Here is an 18,538-nt window from a genome sequence, read left to right as displayed (position 1 = left end):
ACTTGAAGAACAAGAAGAAAACGCAAGAATTTCTCATCTCCTCTCCATACCTTTAGGCTAAGTTTTATTTATGATTCAGGGGATATTTTTTATTATTTCAATTTATCACTGTGAGGCTTTTTGTGCTTCAATTTAATATTCGTGTTCTGTTCAAGTATTTGTCGATTTATATTTAATTCTATGAAAGTTGTATCTCGGTTAATCTGAAAATTTAATTCGATATATAATTTTCTATTGTTATCCATGAATTCAGTGATCCGTAATTGTCATGAACGATTGGTAAATGAATAACGATAGATTAGATGTATTGTGTTATCATAGCATATTAATCTAAATAAATCAACGAAACTCGATCTTTCAATTGCAGCTATCTCGATTGTTAGATTTTAGGAGTAACTGTTTTCACAAAACGAAAATGCTATTTTTAATTAATATGGAACACTATCATGCCCAGTTAGTTATTGATAACTTTTGACTGAATGCTGAGTTTGGTCATTAAATTAGGAACACACAAAGATTTTTAGCGGCTATCACTATAATTCTAAGGTTAATTACTTGTAACAACTTGAATAAAAAATATGTTAGTCGATGAACAGTGACACAATTGAATACTGAAAATTCTCTCGAATCTGAGTTCGGTAATTTAATTCTCGTTTTGATTTATTATTTTTTATTGCTTTCTAATTTTATTTTTAATATTTTATGTTGTTCTTATCCAACAAAACCCCTCTGTTTTTTATTTTTCCTCGAAAGAAATCATCTCTTGTTCTCTGTGGATTCGACCATACTCATTATTACAACCATTTTATTTAGAGAATAGGAATTTAAGTTTGGTGACCAGATTTTGAAATATATTGTTTTAAAAAATAAAAAAAGCCAAAACAAATAATCGATGACCTCAACTGGAACCACACTTCCATTTTATTTCACCGGCTGCAAAATTCAATCTGCTGAAATTTCAAGACACAGTAAAGAGAAATGGAGCACACATTTTTTCCGACGACAGCCAGGCGGGCTGAGGCTATGCGTTGGCTGACAATTTCGGAGAAGCTACTCTCTGAACGTGATCTAATGGGGAGCAAATCCTTTGCGACACGCGCGCGTGACGCGGTTCCGACGCTCGCCCCCGCTGACGAGATCCTGGCCATCGTGGATACGCTTCTTGTCGGAGACATCCGGATCGGAAACAACCAGCAGGACTGGTATTCAATTCTGGGCCTCACACCGCAGCAGGGCCAGGACTCCGAGCTCGTCGCGGCCCGGTACCGAAACCTTGCGCTTATCCTCAACCCGCAAAGAAACAAATACCCTTTAGCTGAGGAGGCCTTCCGCCTGGTTGTCGACGCATGGTCTGTACTATCCAACCCTTCGCGGAAAGCCATTTACGATAAAGAACTCTCTTTCTATTTTCACGCTCAGCAGCAGCAGCCGGACCCATTTCATAACCAGAGCACCACAATGCTGCAAAATTTCATCTTTTTCGGTGCTGGCGGTTCGAGTGCCGTAGCTCAGCCTGAGGTACACGCTGGTGGAATCAGTAGCGTTCGTGGGAGTAATTTTTTTCGCGATCAACAGGTAAATACACAACCGCAACAGAAGAATCTTGTGGATTTTGCTTCGGGTTCCAATTTATATTATGGGTGTGGGTCAAAGTCGAGCGAAGAGCCTGCATATAAGCATGCGCCACCAAGTTATACTGATTTTTCTGGTAATGCAACTCGTGTTTCCGGGTCAATCCAGGAGCCTGTAAATGACAAGCAGAAACAGCCAATGCAAGATTACTCTAATGTTAGTGATAAGGACAATGCTAATGCTGGTGAGACTGTAGAAGACGATGAAGTGAATGAGGTAGAAATAGATACAATGGAAGTGCAGGATGAGGCCGATGATTTGCCTTTTTGGACTGCATGCCCGTATTGCTATTACATGTACCAGTATTCTGGTGTGTATACTGATTGTACTCTGAGGTGCCAGAACTGTAGAAGAGCGTTTCAGGCCGTGGCAATTCCCGCGCCACCACCAGTAATGGCAGGGCAAGAAGCTTACTTCTGCTGCTGGGGTTTCTTTCCATTGGGTGTGTCAATGGAGAATTGGGGGAAAAATATGTCTGCATCCTCCACTTGGACGCCATTTTCACCTATGTTCTGTGGTCCACGAAATGGGAATGGAAAGGGGGTTGAAACGAAGAATTCGGGTCCTAGAATTTATGTTGATGAAGATGAGGTTTTTGTTGAGATCTCAGACTCGAGTGGGTCTGACACTGGTTGGCAGATTGATGGGGAGCCAAAGAACAAGAAAGTGAAAAATGTCAAGGAGAAGGGGACTAATGATTTGATGCCTAACAGTAGCGCCAAGAAAGCTCAAGATGATAAGCGTAAGAATGTCAATGTAGAAGATGGATTTGCATCACGAAATAGGGTGGTAGAGATGCTGAATGAGACAGCTAGTGAGCCTAGTAAGAAAGGGGCAACTGCTAATGCTCGAAAGCAACCTAACAGGGTTGCCAAGAATTTCGGAAAGTTAGATTTAAATGTTGAGTTTAGCAATGAAACCGAGGAGCCTGCACCTAAAGTGAACCAAGGAAATGGACCTGGCCGTGGTGAGGATGATAACATTGAAGGGATAGGCTTTTTCGAGGGTCTTGATGAATTTCTAAATAGTCTTCCGATTCTTAATGTTGTTGGTGATGATAAAGTTGTGAAGGCAGCTTAGGAAAGCAAGAACTTGTGGTTTTGTGGCATTTGGTAACTATTGCAGGTTCGTGGGCAGTTTGGTGTAGAGAGTCATATTTAGTGGTGTTGTTTTGATATGTGGTAGTAAATTATTCAGATCTGCCTGGATATCTTTTTCTGTGGCCAAATTATGTGTATATATTTGCTAAGCATGCTTTTTTGACCTGTTTTCTAGCTGACCCTGGTTTTTTGAGTGATTGGGTCACTTACTTTACTTCGAATGTCACTCTGAAGAAGGTACCTTTGTGGTTTTACATTTTGGTTATACTCTAATTAAGTTCTCTAAATGATTGAGTTTTCAGTAATATTTTGTTATATGGCACAAAAAATGTATTGTGTTTTTGGATACTACACAGCACCTAGTCACAGCACGTGCCGGATTTATGCGAAGTTGTACCCTTGTCACTCAACTTCTATGAGTTTCTTTGAGAAGTCATCCAGGCATGTTTTTACTGCCAGTGGAATCTTATTATCAATAATGAAGTACGTTTCAATACTTAGTGTTCCTTCCAAATAATAAGTAATTTTGGTATTTCAGTTATGTGTAATAGTTATTTCTTCTGTGTAAAGATACTTTGCCTAATTTAATTGTCACCATCTTCATCTAACCACTTACTCATGTATGACCTTAGAAACAACACACACACACATTTAAAGTCCGAAGTTGGCCTAAAAAATTTAAAGCTGCATCGTATTTTCATCCTGCAATTTGTGATGTTTCCACGCTAATAGAGCTTCTACATGCGATAGAGCTATCCTTCAGAATGCAGGTAATTTGCACTGCTCTCGTTTGAGCAATGTTTATTAGTTTGCTTTCTTTACTCTTTATTTGCAGTGAATCACTAACGGATGAAATTTGTGATGTTTCCATGCTAATAGAGCTTCTAAATGTGAGAGAGGCGCCCTTCAGAATTCTGGTAATTTGCACTGTTCTCGTTCTCAAGCAATGCTTGTTCTTTTACCTTCTTTACCATCTTTCATTTGTAGTGAATCACTAACTTTATGCCGCAACTGTGCTTCTCGTATTCTGAGTAGCTTTATCAAATATCGGGAACAAATTGTGAAAAGGCTTCTATCTAATCTAAGTCTTTGTTGACGTAACATCAAAATTGAAGCATTTCGCTAGTGTTGTCGATGCCTTGAACTTCGAAGCAAAGTATGGGTTTTTTGATACATGCCTTTTAAGCGCCGCCGTGGAAGAAAATACTGTGGGCAGATTTTTATGGTTCCTCCTAAAATGCAGCGTCTGGGGCTAGTTGAAGCATTCTGCATCCGTTTTTTGGCGCCTGATTTTTGTATTTTTTTTTCTTTAGCATGAAGCGTTCTTTCTTCTTAGCATTGGCTTTTTCCTATGAAATTATATCGACATGTAATATTCTGAGTTGGGAAGTTCTATCCTTCGTCGTAGCTTCTTCTCTAGCTCAATCTTCGTGCATCAAGCGGATCTGCTTGACGACAGTTCGTGCTTGACGAATAAACACGGAGACTTTAACGATGCCTTGTCCCGTTTTGGCTAAAAGATCGAATCCTAGAATTTATTAAGGTTGTAGTTAGAAGATTTTATGTTGGAAGAAATGAATGAATTTGAAATGACACTCTTGCTCGATATAAATTCATCTATACGATAAAATTGAGAGTGAGTCTCATGTGAGACCGTCTCACGGATCTTAATATATGATACGGGTCGACTCTACTCATATTCACAATAAAAAGTAATACTCTTAGCATGAAAAGTAATAATTTTTCATGGATGACCTAAATAAGAGATCCGTCTCATCGTCTCACACAAATTTTTGCCTATAATTGATGATATCAAATTCCTTAATCTCAAAGTAGTTGTATAAATTAAATTGTATTTTCCTAGGCGCAACATAATTTTGACAAACAAGACGTTTTATGCCACTATGTGGTAAATGAATAATTTAAATTAAAATCTTTGGATAAATTAAAATCTTCTGTCAGTAACTCAAATCAGACAATTTTATGCCTTTAATTTAGTTTAATTTTTATACTTTAGAAATTTTATCCAAACAAAATTATAAATTTTTAAGAAATTTTTTTTTAGAAAAGTTATCCACACAAAATTATAAATTTTTAAGAAAAATATTATCGAAAATAACATAGTTTTGAATTCTAACATTTTTTTAATATAAAAATTTATTGTATAGACACGCGCCGCGCGTGGTGTGCCAAGGAAAAATTAACCTTTCGTGAAGCAAACAGTCGTTTTATAAAGAGCTATCTAATTTCTCTCCTTTATTTTTTCAGTGCTCTTATTGTCCTCGATTCAATCGATTGACTTCTAACAATTAGAAAACGTTGCTGTCTCCGTCTTTCTTGGAGGACACGTGTCCTATGATCCAACCGACGAACAGTGGTTCTAAACTGACACCAGATCCACGCATTTATGAACTATTTATTAGCTGTGTGATTTCTCCAGCATTTCTTGATTTCTTGTTCGCTTAGCAGCAGATTCTGCAGCTTGAAGTGCTGGGAAGAAATCTGTTAATGGCTAAGGCACTGTTCCATTCGTCACCACTGTCTTCTTCCTCTTCTGAGGACATCTCCATGATTCCAGCAAAGGCCTCCACTGTAAACTTTTGTTTCTTCCTTTTGTTATCTGTCTGTATGAATTGTATGCAATCCTGTCTGATTTCATTTGGTTTGATTCTTGAGATTGAGGTGTTTCTTCTTCTTTTGGAGCAGATCTTTGGTACACACTTGAGATCTTCGGAAATTGAGCAGACCCATTTGAGATTTCCGGATTCTTTCAAGTAGGTGCTGCAAAGTTCAGATCTTTCTGCTTATTGTTTTTTTCTGTGGGTCTTATTTGTTGATAAATTCGTTCTTTTCTTTGCTGTGATCACATCAGCCGTGTACATGCGTTTCGTTTGTGATAAAATATGGTTTTTGATTACAGAAAAAATTCTGCAATGTGTCGTAGTTTGTTTCACCCCACTGCGTGTCCAATTGAACATGCTTGATGAAAAGTCGGGGTTTAATGAGATAAGGTCGTTGAGTTAGCCAGATTTTACCTGTGGCTGGATAATTGCAAATGATAATTTGAGAAACGAAACTTCCCTACAACTCCAAGTATTCATTTGTTTAGACCGAATTCGGCAAGGAAGATCAACTTTCACATTTCATGCCCAGTGATACACTGAAGAATAGAAACTGGTGTTCGATCTTCTTGGATAGGCAGTGTAGGCTATTTTTTTTTGTGCGGCACACATGATATGATTATTCAACAGATTTAGTATTTTTGCTCTCTATTTTTACATCCTTCCTTTATCGAAGGACATGGGGTAAGACATGATGGTGGGTTTATTTCCAAGATTTCATTTTGCATGATCATTCTCATCAAAACATGAAACTCTGGCCTCCGATATCACCGATAATACTATTTAGAATTCGTATTAAGATTCTGCACAATAGTTCTACTGGTTACTATTTCACGTTCATTTCAATTTACGAAGACGAGTAACTTGTGTTACTAGAGGATTCATTTATGTAAGCCTTATAAATCTTATCAACTTATCAAATCCTCCTTACAAATATGAGTGGAACAGAGGTGTTTTAGGCCTATTCATATTGTCTTATGTCATTTTCTATGTCGTGCTCAACTTTTATGACTCTAGACTCCCATGAAACACTAGGAGGTTGATCCAAAGAGACGAGCATACTTCTGTTTAAAACTAAATTTGCTTGTGATATAGGGTGTTGTATTAATTCAGTGTCTTTTGTGCTGTCAACTTCCTTTCATGGATACTTAAAGGAATCCAACACTCCGATTGAATGCTTTAATGGAGTCTCCAGTCTTAACTTCGGGGATCAGGGATAAAAGTGCAGTAGTGAGCGACAAGGCACTCAATCAATTCAAGGAGTTGAGAAATCGATTTCTTGGTTTCAAAAAAGAGAAATACTTGTAAGATAATGTAATGTAAATCTACCTGAAATTATAAAGTCAAAAACCTTGTTCGTTTTACATTCATCTCATTTTTCTAGGCAAAACTTAGAACATTACCAAAGCCTTTCCCAAAGCCAAGCACCTAAGGTATCATTTCTGTTTCTTTCCATCAATTTTTAAAAATCTTGTAACACGGTAAAATTCTAACATTTTCAAGAACAGTTCATGGTGATTGCATGTGCGGACTCACGAGTTTGCCCCACCAGCATTCTAGGATTTGAACCAGGAGAAGCTTTCGTGGTTCGCAATGTGGCAAACTTGGTGCCCCCTCACGAGGTATGATGTAGAAATTATCTTGGGCTTACAAATCTTTAAATTGTGAAGAATGATACTTTACTCTATTTGAATTGAGTTTTGCAATGTACTGTTAAAGATGTTATCCTGTATGTGATTCCCATATGCTCTTCTGATGCAGAATGGACCTTCAGAGACAAATGCTGCCCTTGAATTTGCTGTTACTTCTCTTGAAGTAAGCAATTATTTGCTAATCGAAACTTTAGATTGTCTGCCACTCTTATCAATTTTCTTTAGCAACCCTCTGTGCAGAAACTGAAAGAAGATTTAGGAATTTAGTAAACATCTGTTAAAACAGTTGTGAAAGTTTTTTAGAAAGTTAAAATGGTTAAAAAGACTAAAAAAGTTTTTCTAGCATGAAATCTGGACATTTTCATATTATGGTAAAGTACCTTATCGGAACATCAACCAATATATGCAGGTTGAAAATATACTAGTTGTTGGCCACAGCTGCTGTGGAGGAATAAAAGCCTTAATGAGCTATCAAGATGAAATAAATAGTAATTCGAGGTTTTGGTTAACTTCTCACTTAACTTATCTTCATCTTGATTTCTTAGTGCTTCTCACACCCACCTATTTGCGTTCCAGTAGCTTCATTAAAAATTGGGTGATTGTCGGAAAGGCAGCAAAGTTGAAAACAAAAGCTGCAGCTTCAAACCTCGACTTTGATCAGCAATGCAGACACTGTGAAAAGGTGTGTTCCCTGTCATTCTCTGGTTGTATTTATTGTATATGTGTTATCTGATTTAGATTTTTCATGTACTGTGTCGTATAAAATGCGATAAAGGTTGTTTTTTAGCTCCTGTATCATGAATATGCCCGAACATGCGTATGAAACTTAGAAAATGAGTTCTGTCTTCAATTATCATACATTTTGATTGAAGATTTCAAGCCTCAAGGGTGGAAGTCGAAATATGATAATCAAATCGTATATAGTCTTAATTATTTGTAGATTCGATACATTATGATTGTCGTTGGAGGTTACTTAAATATCTTAAGAATAAAGGCTGAGAGCATATGAATAAGATAAATTTTAAGACCAATGACATTTATCATAGGAAAAGTTGTGGTTGATTAAAAGGATGTATTTGAGTCTCTTTTTGTTTTAGCAGCAACCTATTCGAACTCTACTAAAAAATAATTCAATACTGAAGCTAGAGTTGGGTCGGTCAATCAGTATTTTTAATCTCAATCTCTATTCTATTATTTTTTGAGTAATTTGAAATCTCACTCCACGAGTTCAATTTTTCGAGCGACATTTGAGCTAAATTTTGTTCAATTACTGACATAAACACCCTTCAATTTTTGGGAAATGGATTGTAAATATATATTGTTATATTTTGAATAAAATAGTAATTTAAGGAAAATAAAAAATATAAAAAAAAATTGTGCTCGGATGCTCCATGAGCCTTGAGCCCCAGGCTCGCTCGTGAAATTTTTTAATCCTTATAACAACTCAAGCTCCACATTTCGATTATTGGTGCATATAGGCTATAGTACATTCCAGTCTCTTGGCCGAATACCGATTACACACTGTTCAACTTGTGCAGGAATCGATTAACAGGTCGTTGATGAACTTACTCAGTTATCCATGGATAGAAGAACGGGTGAAAAATGGGATGCTTTCGATTCATGGTGGCTACTATGACTTCATCGATTGTACGTTTGAAAAGTGGACCCTTGACTACAAGGGAAGCAGTTCAAAAGCCGATGGGGGTTACTCCATTGGCAACCGAGAATTTTGGAGCTGAGTTTGCTGTCATAGGTGATCCTTTGTATTTGATACCAGAATAGATTTTTTTAGTAGTTTCTTATTTAGAGATAATGTAAGAATTGAAATTGTTAATGTCTGAATTTCAGCTATATGTACACTTAACTTTTACAGACACAGAATGTAGACTTTGGAAAATGAATGTATTTTTGGATGAAGTGGTTGTCCTTTAATTTGATATCAGTTTATGAGTTGAGCATGCCATGAGGTAACTAAGACAAATTCATGAATGCTAGAAATCTAAACACAGGAGCCAACCATTTGTGGTGAAATGACAAACATTTTCTGTATGCGAAGGCATAGGGGAGAAGTCTGAGTTCGAGATGAAGTGATAGTGAATCAATATCTCACCCCATGTAATTAAAAAAAAGAAAGAAATTTCATCACATGAGGATGAATCTATTAAGATAAAAACTCCAAAATTTAATTGAACTTTGTAAATTATACATTAATTCATATGAATAAAATTGGCATATATAAAATATTTGGCTAAATTGTGGAGCCAATAATGTCGGTGTGCATGAATAACTCTTCCAATGGTACTTTCATGGCCGTGCCTATTAGGAGGCAAATGAGTCCAATGACTCAGGCCCATATCTTTTTTGGGGCCTAATTTTTTTTTTTTTAAAATTATTATATATAATACTAGTTATTAGATAACCTTAAACCAAGTATTTATTAAATGAAACTTGCTTAGCATGTTATCGATTTATTCCCCAATCTTCCACAGTATTCATCTGCAGCCTTAATCGACTCCAGTCGTTGCGTCGTGTCTATGTTTTATTGAAAGACCCGTGAAGAGCTGTAAGTCTATTTTCTTATATTTGCTTTGTTCGGGCTTCTAATTTTTTATTGTAGTTTTTTACTTTCTTCGGGGCTTAATGTGGTATATATAATCTACGTTTTTTGACTGAAATTTTGGTGGATGTAATGCTTATCCGGTTTTCAAATGCTCATATTGCTTATAAAATCTTGTTGACTGTCCCGGTCACAATAGCAAGTGCAGAGCAAAGTTTCTCAAAGATAAAGCTCATCAAAACTTTTCTCCGATTAACCATGTCACGAGAAAGATTGAATGGATTGACTATGTTATCCATGAAGAAAGAAATTACTGAACAACTTGATTATATAGACTTGATTAATATTTTTAGTTCTAAAACTGTTAGGCGGGTTGTTTTTTAGTGATCATTTTGGACATGTTTCATTTTTTTATTCCTTTAGTTTTTTATATTGTCTTTGACCTATTGATTTAATTTGAAAAATTGCTATGGAACGAAAAAAATATGAACACACATTATGATTCGGAGGCCTCTTTTTAAAAGTTAGACTCAGGCCCAAATATTGTTAGGATCGGCCCTGGGAACTTGAATATAGTTGGTCTAGTTACATGTGAGAATACTATTATTCAGAAGTTAATCAAACTTAATGTCATACGTTGTGCCTAGATTGTAAGTGGACAATGAATCCTCTTACTGAACTTGGTTGTTCTTATAGCAAGCTGGACTTATGTATGCGTAACTGATGTTTTACACGACTCCACGAGATTAATTAAACCAAGTTGTTACATGAATCTTATGAACCATTATGAAGTTTAGTAGGAATTTTTCAGAACTTGACATGGGGCAGAATTATTTGTACTGTTTCTTAAGCTAGCTCGATTCGATAATTTTTATTGGAGCTTGATTGAAGTATGCGGATTTTTAAGAAACTTGAGCTGAACACTAGTATATCATTACCTACCAGGTTGAATAATTTATTGTAGGTGTCCAACTAGGAAATTTTGACATGAGTTAACTGATACGTAATGCCAATAAAGAAGTTGAGCTAACCTGTATTTTTCCTGCCAACCCGGCCAACAGAGCTTCTTGTTCTTCGCATCCCATCTCTATATAAGCTGGTGCAGATACTTTTTCATGCATCATCGGTTTAAAAAGCAATTTGCTCAAAAGTATATTGAATTATCAATCTCTCTTCTGCTGAAAGCAATGGCTTATAGCAAGAATCATACTATTTTATTTCTGTTGCTTCTTGCTTTATCTTCGATAACAGAGGCGCGACACCTCCTGGAAACAAATTTGGCTGAAGTTCCTCAGCCTGAGTTGCCTACATTGCCAAAACCTGAGATTCCGAGTCTTCCTAAGCCGGAGCTGCCCACGGTGCCGAAACCCGAGCTCCCCACGTTGCCAAAACCAGAGCTTCCTACACTGCCAAAGCCTGAGTTTCCCACAGTTCAAAAGCCGGAGCTGCCCACATTGCCGAAACCCGAGCTTCCTACATTGACAAAGCCCGACCTTCCAGCATTTTCAAAGACAGAGCTGCCAACTTTGCCAAAACCGGAGCTTCCAACGTTACCAAAACCCGAGCTTCCTACACTCCCAAAGCCTGAACTACCAACTTTGCCAAAACCGGAGGTTCCTACATTGCCAAAACCTGAGCTTCCAACTCTACCAAAACCTGAGCTTCCGACACTGCCCAAGCCTGAGCTCCCCGTACTCCCAAAGCCAGAGCTGTCTACTTCGTTGAAACCCGAGCTTCCCACGTTGCCAAAGCCCGAGCTTCCTATACTCCCAAAACCCGAACTTCCAACTTTGCCAAAACCCGAGCTTCCTACACTCCCAAAGCCTGAGCTGCCAACTGTGCCGAAACCAGAGTTTCCCACGCTGCCAAAACCCGAGATTCCCACGTTGCCAAAGCCCGAGCTTCCTACACTCCCAAAGCCTGAGCTTCCAACATTGCCAAAACCTGAGCTTCCTGCACTCCCAAAGCCTGAGCTACCAGCTTTGTCAAAACCGGAGCTTTCCACCTTGCCAAAACCCGAGCTTCCTACACTGCCAAAACCTGAATTGCCTAAACTGGCAGTGCCAGAAGTGCCAAAAGCTCCATAAGTTATCACTTGGGATTTTAAAATGATTAATTTGTTTCAAAGGCGATTTGGGGTGATTGATATATCTGTTTGTCGATTTTTTTTCTTTGCATTGTTTTCATTTGCTTGTACCTTCGTTTAGAGATGTTGCCATTCCAGTGTCCTTATTTGCTCCAGTGATTCATTATACATTTCATATATAGTTTCAGTTTGCTTGATTTCTGCTGCCTATTTTGATGATCAGATCTATTGTCTTTCTTTGTTTACTGCACGGTTTCATTTGTTGTATGACCAATCTAATGGCATCAAACTCATCAACTTTCGTTTAGTTTAAGGAACAAGCAGTATTCATTGGTAAATCAGACAGCAAACCAACCGTCTGCAGAAGAACCATTTGTGCAAAAATAATTATCCTGAAATTTGCTTACGTCTAGTGCCTTTCTAGAGTTTAGATTTTGAATATTTCTTGAATTTTCGAACTTCCAAATCTCTACCAAATCTACAAAGAAAAAGAAAAGAAATTAAATTCGTGACTGCTAATCGCATATGAACCAAGTGCAACAGCTAAAATAATACCATATATATATGATCTTTTATCATATAAATTTTTAAATTCAGTTTTTTTTCAACCAATAATGATTTCTCATACGAGATTGTATTGTTTCTTCGATTTTTTCAAACAATTAGACTTTATATAACATGTGTTAAAAGTTATTTCCCCGAGATTGTATATGTAAAATTGTTTAATTTATTTTCAATTATCATTGTGTTATGTTGATATTATTTAAAGAAACTATATGACTCTTATAATTTTTCTATGTTTTAACTTTTTATTAGATTTCAAATCATATTTTTTCTTTTTCATTCAATCAAATACATAATGATTATCATTTATTATTATTAAACAATTATACGATTGAGTGAAATATTGAATTGTTAATTCATAGATTTTTTAATATAATTGATTTGATAGAAATATTGAGAAAATGTGATGTATTTGAAAAAATAAAAATATAATTATTTATTAATTCTTAATTATCTTCATTTATTCTTTTTTCCTCTCATTTTATTTTCAAACATGATATTGTCGTTGGTGTTGAAAGATGTGGATAAATCAAGCGAGACTTCAAAAAAACAAGAGAAAATAAAATGAAGTAAGATTCGAAATGTTGACGACTAAAATAAAAAAAATACGAAGTCCATAAAAAAGGCATGCATTAAATATATTAATTAACATCAAATCCGATAATGAAAAAGAAACGTGAAAACCAGATATGATGACGTGACCGTTGAATTTAATCGAACAAAGATGCATGAAAATAAAATAAAAATTTAAAAAGACGAAAAAGATATTGAATGATTTAAAAATCAAACAAAGAAAATATTGAAAAAAAATTAAATTATGGTTGTTTGAAATGATAGATAAACCGTGAATTAACATTTGTTATCAAACAATTTGTGAAAAAATTATGTGTCTACATTGATTTACAAATTTACGACAAATATTCATAGTGCACTCAAGTTCGTTACTCACGTGCAACGCACATGCTTTGCTAGTCTACTATTATTATTTTATTTTATTATTATAAAAATGTCAGTTTTCATTGTTTATTATTATTTATTTATTTATTTTATTTATTTTATTTTATTATTATAAAAGTGTGAGTTTTCATTGTTTATTTACTAAATTACCCTAATATCTTGTATTTGTCTTTTGGTATGCTTTATGTTCATCTTTTGGTATAAGTACATGTTTTTCTTTAGATATTAATATGATTATTTTGTTATTTGTCATTTAACTTTGATTTTTATTTTTTCTTTGTTTTTGATTGGTCGGTTTAATTCCAAAGTTACATATAGAGGTTTAATATTTGCATCGCCACTACCTTTGACAACATCCACTAATTCAAAACTGACGATCAATTAATTAAAATCAAATGATATAAGTCCATCTTATCTTATCATATTTAAATACAAATAATAAATAAAGGGTGAGAATGATGAACGCAAATCTAAAATATAAATTAAATTGTTTACTTGCATGGTTTCTATTTTTAAGAAATAAAATCACTTTGATATTATAATACAATTATTCATGGGTATGAACTTTGATTTACAACCACGTTTAAAACAAAATGAGATGAAAATAGAATGAATGAAGAGAATAAGAATAATTATATTTTTTATTTTGAAATACATCACATTTTGTCAACGTTTTTATCGAATCAATTTTATTAAAAAATCTATTAACTGACAACTCAAAATTTCACACATTGCTTAGATGAACACATCTATATAGCAAATCTAAAATATAAATTAAATTTTTTACTTGTATAGTTTCTATTTTTAAGAAATGAAATTCACTTCGACGTCATACTTCAAGAGTAGGTCTGTTGTGAGACGGTCTCACGAATTTTTTATATGTGAGACAAGTCAATCTTACCGATATTCACAATAAGAAGTAATACTCTTAGCATAAAAAGTAATAATTTTTCATGGATAACTCAAATAAGAGATCCGTCTCACAAAATACAACCCGTGACACCGTCTCAAACAAGTTTTTATCCATAATTCAATTATTCATGGTACGAACTTTGATTTACAATTATGTTTCAAAACAAAATGAGGGCAAAAGAGGAACGAATGAAGAGAATTAAGAATAAAAAATAAATATTTTTTAATTTTTGAAATACATAACATTTTCATGGAATCAATGATATTTAAAAATCTATGAATTGACAATTCAATATTCTACTCCAATGTATAATTGTTTAATAATAATAAAGAATAATCATTATATATGCATTTATATTTAAATGAAAAAGAAAAACTATTAATTGAAATCTAAAAATAATTTAAAACATAGAGAAATTATAAGATATATAATTTCTTTAAATAATATCAACTTAATATAATAATAATTTAAAATAAATTAAACAATTTTACATATCCAATCTCTGGAGAAAACAATTCGAACACATGTTATAGAAATTTTAATTGTTTGGGGAAAAAAATGAAGAAAAAAATACAATATCGCATTGAAAAATCTTTATTGATTAATAAAAAATGATTCAAATTACCTGAATCATTATATGAAATTATAATACAATAAAAATAAAAACATAATTGAGTATATCTACGTTATAAAAATAATAAGAAGAATAATATGCATTAGTTACATAAAAAACCAAGCAAATTTTTGTCGATATCATTGTTTGTTTACTAAATTACTCACATGTCTTTGTTTGTCTTTGATACTTATGTTCATCTTTTGGTATCACTATATATTTGTTTTTAAATATTAATACGGTTATTTGTCATTTATCTATTTAACGTTGAATTTGTAAGGCCCGAGAATTGAATTACCCTAATCTGAAATGATTTGAGTATAATTACCGTAATCTGAGATTAATCTGAAATGATTTATAGATTAATTAATGTGATATAAAGGGACACGTTGGAATTGGATTTTGAATCGTGAAGCGCGAGCTATGCGCGAAGCGTCCAACAGCAAGTCCAGAGAGTTCGGCTCACATGCGCGGCGGAAAGCGTGCTCTCGCGCATATGCGCGAGACAGAACCTCTCGCGCATATGCGCAAGATCGCATATGCGCGAGATCTTGCGCATATGCGCGAGATATGTCGTGCATATGCGCGAGTAGTCCAGTAGCTGGATAAGGCTTCTGGCGCATATGCGCGAACTTTGAGCGCGCATATGCGCGAGGCATGCAGAACGTAAATTTGCCATTTGGCCTCACCGTGCGACGTGTATATATATATATACATACAAACGTAAATTATCAGAAAAGGAACGAATAGCTGGGGAAGAGCTTTAACACTTCTTCGATAATTATTTTGCGAGTTACGAGCAATCCGTCTGTCTGTTTTCGAATCCGAGTACAGTACCGTGTTCCTAGCGACGACAGCTGCAACTGGACGTAAGTTTTGTTACGTTTGGATATCGTTTGGAATTATGATGTTGTCAGAATTGAATACGAGTCATATATGATGTTCTTGACATAGTAGACATCGTAGAATTAAAGTCAGATCGAAGAACAGACTGATTATGTAATTGTTATGATTTTCGGAGTCGGTTTGATTGAGATTCGATATCATAATTGTATTATCATTGAGATTATGAGTTATACTGATACTGCTTACAAAGTCTAGGTATTATATCTGTGATGTTTGGATTGACGGGGTTATCGAGATTGTATTATTATACCGTCGAAACATCAGTGGATTAATATTGATCAGATTCGGTATTGATTTAGATTGCATATTGATTCAATATTGATCATAGTATATTTTGATTTGAATATTGATCAGAACAGGTATTGAATTGAGTGGTATATTGATATTATATCTGTTCGGTATTGTTATTACCAGATTGAGAATGGACCGAGATAGAGTCGGGACTTCTTCTTCTTCTTCTGACCTTCTGAGCGAGAAGATAAAGGTATAAATTAATGTTGAGTTGGGATTGCACAACTCGAGTAAGGTTTGGCTCGAGTTTCCCTAAATCACATACTTTATTTTATTACATTGACATTTGCAGTAAATTGACTGATGTACTTGTTTTCTTGAATTATAGATGACAGGTATTAGACGAGTAATCTTGTGACAGAAGTGCCTGATAGTGGTGGTATCGCCACAGACACATTGCACGATGTCTCAAGATAGGATATGAACGATAGAGCTACAGTCCATGACGGTTAGGTCAGGACACCAGATGTTTGGTTATATCGAGTAAATAGAATTAGAATTCTTCTATTACGGAATTCGATATAGGAACACCATAATTGGTTATATCGTAATTCGATATAGGAACACCATATTTGGTTATATCGAGTAATGGAATCACGGTTCCTTCTATTACGGAATTCGATATAGGAACACCACATCTGGAAACCGGGATCCCTAGGCTAGGATTGAGTCTAGTCTAAAATGTAGAGTCACGAGTTTGAGTGACAGTTATATTGACTTATGTTTATTGATGTTGATTTATGTTCCTGAATATGGTTCATGTCCCTTTATGTTCCTGATATTGGTACATGTTTAGAATATGAATTATTCTTGATATTCATTTATGTTCCGGATTAGGGTACATGTTTAGAATATGATGTATTCTTGTTACTGATTCATGTCATGATTTGGATATATGATATGATTGTCTGTTATATGCTTTTATATGGTTTATATGATTGCATGTATACATGATTTATACTGGGATATTTATATCTCACCGGAGTTATCCGGCTGTTGTCTTGTTTGTATGTGTGCCTGGCAACAGGTGGGATAGAAGCGAGGTCAAGATAAGAACGAGGCTGGACTAGATAGCGTGGAGATCCGGGCTCAGAAGCAACTTAGGATTCAGCACTGACATGTAGTTGAACCTAGTCGGATTATTGTAGATAATACGATAATTGTATGTTTATGTTTAATATGTAATTTGCATTTAATTACATTACGTTTCCGCTTTGTATTTAAAAAAAAAAATTAGACCCTGTTTATTATAAATGATTAAATATTCCTAAAGACGATTAAGGAATGAATTAGCGTCCGAGTCCCCACAGAATTTTACCCTTTCTTTGTTTTTGGTTGGTCGATTTAATTCCAAAGTTACATCTCGAGGTTCAATATTTGCATCGTCACTACCTTTGACATTATCCATTAATTCGAAACAGATGAATCAATAATATAAAATCAGAGGATATAAGTCCATCTTATCTTATCATGTTAAAATACAAATAAAAAAGTGTGAGAAGATGAACACACACACGTACATATATCAAATCTAAAATTTAAATTAAATTCTTTACTTAGATAGTTTATATTTTTAAATAATGACATTCATTTCGATGTCATATTTCAATTGTTCATAGATATGAACTTTGATTTACAATAATATTTCAAAAGAAAATGAGATGAAAAAAAAGAAGGAAAGAAGATAATTAAGAATGAAGATATAACTATATTTTTATTTTTTCAAATACATTACGTTTTCTCAATATTTTTTTTATCAAATCAATGATATAAAAATCTATTAATTAACAGCTCAATATTTCACTTAATCGTATAATTCTCTAATAGTAAGAAATGATAATCATCATGTATACATTTCTATTTGAATGAAAAAGAAAAAATATTATTTGAAATCTAAAAAAAGTTAAAACATAGAAAAATCACGAGAGTCATATATATATATAGTTTCTTTAAATAACATCAACATAAAACAAGGATAATTGAAAATAAATTAAGTTATTAATCAACATCAAATCCGATAATGAAAAAGAAACATAAAAATCAGATTTGATGATGTAATTGCTGAATTTAATCAAACAAAGAAGCAGTAATTTTTTTAAAAAAAGATGAGAAAGATATTGAATGATTCAAAAATCAAATAAGGAAAATATTGAAGAAATTAAATTATGGTTGTTTGAAATGATAGATAAATTGTGAAATAACATTTGTTATTGAAAAATTTGTGAAAAAATTATGTCTCCATATTGATTTACAAATTTACGAACAATATTTACAATGTACTCAAATTCGTTACCCACTTGCAACACGCGTGCTTTGCTACTAGTCTATTATAAATGTGTGAGTTTTCATTGTTTATTTACTAAATTGTCTTTGTTTCATATGTGTTAATTATTAGAGGTATGTATATTTTTTGTCTTTCGGTAATCATTTATGATATACAATTAATGTTGAGTGTTTGTCCATGCATATCCCTTATCTATTATTATTTATCATATTTTATCTTTAATTACAAATACAATCAAATCAAATATTATGATTTAGGTAATTTGAATAAGTTTTTTTGTAAACCAATAATGATTCCTCAACACGATGTTGTATTGTTTCTTCATTTTTTTTCCAAACAATTAGATTTTATATAACATGTGT

The 18,538-nt window shown here is 34.0% G+C and overlaps 3 protein-coding genes across 9 annotated transcripts in view; 2 read left to right on the top strand and 1 right to left on the bottom strand.

Moving 5' to 3' along the window:
- Positions 1-18,538, bottom strand: part of LOC140811770 (guanosine nucleotide diphosphate dissociation inhibitor At5g09550) — an 89,049-nt gene that overhangs the window by 29,306 nt on the left and 41,205 nt on the right. The window lies entirely within an intron of this gene.
- LOC140813254 (uncharacterized) lies at positions 893-4,281 on the top strand. Of its 4 annotated transcripts, XR_012113864.1 has the most exons (3): positions 893-2,757; positions 2,908-2,969; positions 3,568-4,281. XR_012113864.1 is itself a non-coding variant. In XM_073171747.1 (2 exons), exon 1 carries the CDS (start codon positions 979-981, stop codon positions 2,710-2,712), a length of 1,734 nt encoding a protein of 577 aa, XP_073027848.1. In that variant the 5' UTR covers positions 893-978; the 3' UTR covers positions 2,713-2,757; positions 3,568-4,280. The 4 variants fall into 4 exon arrangements, 3 of the variants coding, with proteins under 3 accessions (XP_073027848.1, XP_073027849.1, XP_073027847.1); XM_073171747.1 differs by lacking the exon at positions 2,908-2,969 and having other exon boundaries at positions 3,568-4,280; XM_073171748.1 differs by lacking the exon at positions 2,908-2,969 and having other exon boundaries at positions 3,720-4,279.
- LOC140813255 (beta carbonic anhydrase 5, chloroplastic-like) lies at positions 3,223-8,937 on the top strand. Of its 4 annotated transcripts, XM_073171750.1 has the most exons (10): positions 3,223-3,649; positions 5,001-5,324; positions 5,439-5,506; positions 6,508-6,657; positions 6,738-6,786; positions 6,862-6,975; positions 7,115-7,168; positions 7,415-7,503; positions 7,585-7,687; positions 8,544-8,937. In XM_073171750.1, the coding sequence occupies exons 2-10, from the start codon at positions 5,241-5,243 to the stop codon at positions 8,742-8,744; spliced, it is 912 nt and encodes a 303-aa protein (XP_073027851.1). In that variant the 5' UTR covers positions 3,223-3,649; positions 5,001-5,240; the 3' UTR covers positions 8,745-8,937. The 4 variants fall into 4 exon arrangements, with proteins under 4 accessions (XP_073027851.1, XP_073027850.1, XP_073027852.1 ...); XM_073171749.1 differs by lacking the exon at positions 3,223-3,649 and having other exon boundaries at positions 7,582-7,687; XM_073171751.1 differs by lacking the exon at positions 3,223-3,649 and having other exon boundaries at positions 6,467-6,657; positions 7,582-7,687.

Source organism: Primulina eburnea, chromosome 14 (genome assembly GCF_022965805.1).
Source record: "Primulina eburnea isolate SZY01 chromosome 14, ASM2296580v1, whole genome shotgun sequence".
Classification (NCBI taxonomy): Eukaryota; Viridiplantae; Streptophyta; class Magnoliopsida; order Lamiales; family Gesneriaceae; genus Primulina; species Primulina eburnea.
Note: the sequence above shows the minus strand (reverse complement) of the source record. Positions and strands in the feature narration are given on the sequence as shown.

Bases quoted from the DNA above. Each gene is read 5' to 3' on its own strand.
- LOC140813255 (XM_073171749.1), top strand. From the start codon at position 5,241: ATGGCTAAGGCACTGTTCCATTCGTCACCACTGTCTTCTTCCTCTTCT. The intron at 5,507-6,507 runs GTAGGTGCTGCA...GGATACTTAAAG, and splicing joins AGATTTCCGGATTCTTTCAA to GAATCCAACACTCCGATTGA. The intron at 6,658-6,737 runs GTAAGATAATGT...TCATTTTTCTAG, and splicing joins TTCAAAAAAGAGAAATACTT to GCAAAACTTAGAACATTACC.
- LOC140813254 (XM_073171747.1), top strand. From the start codon at position 979: ATGGAGCACACATTTTTTCCGACGACAGCCAGGCGGGCTGAGGCTATG.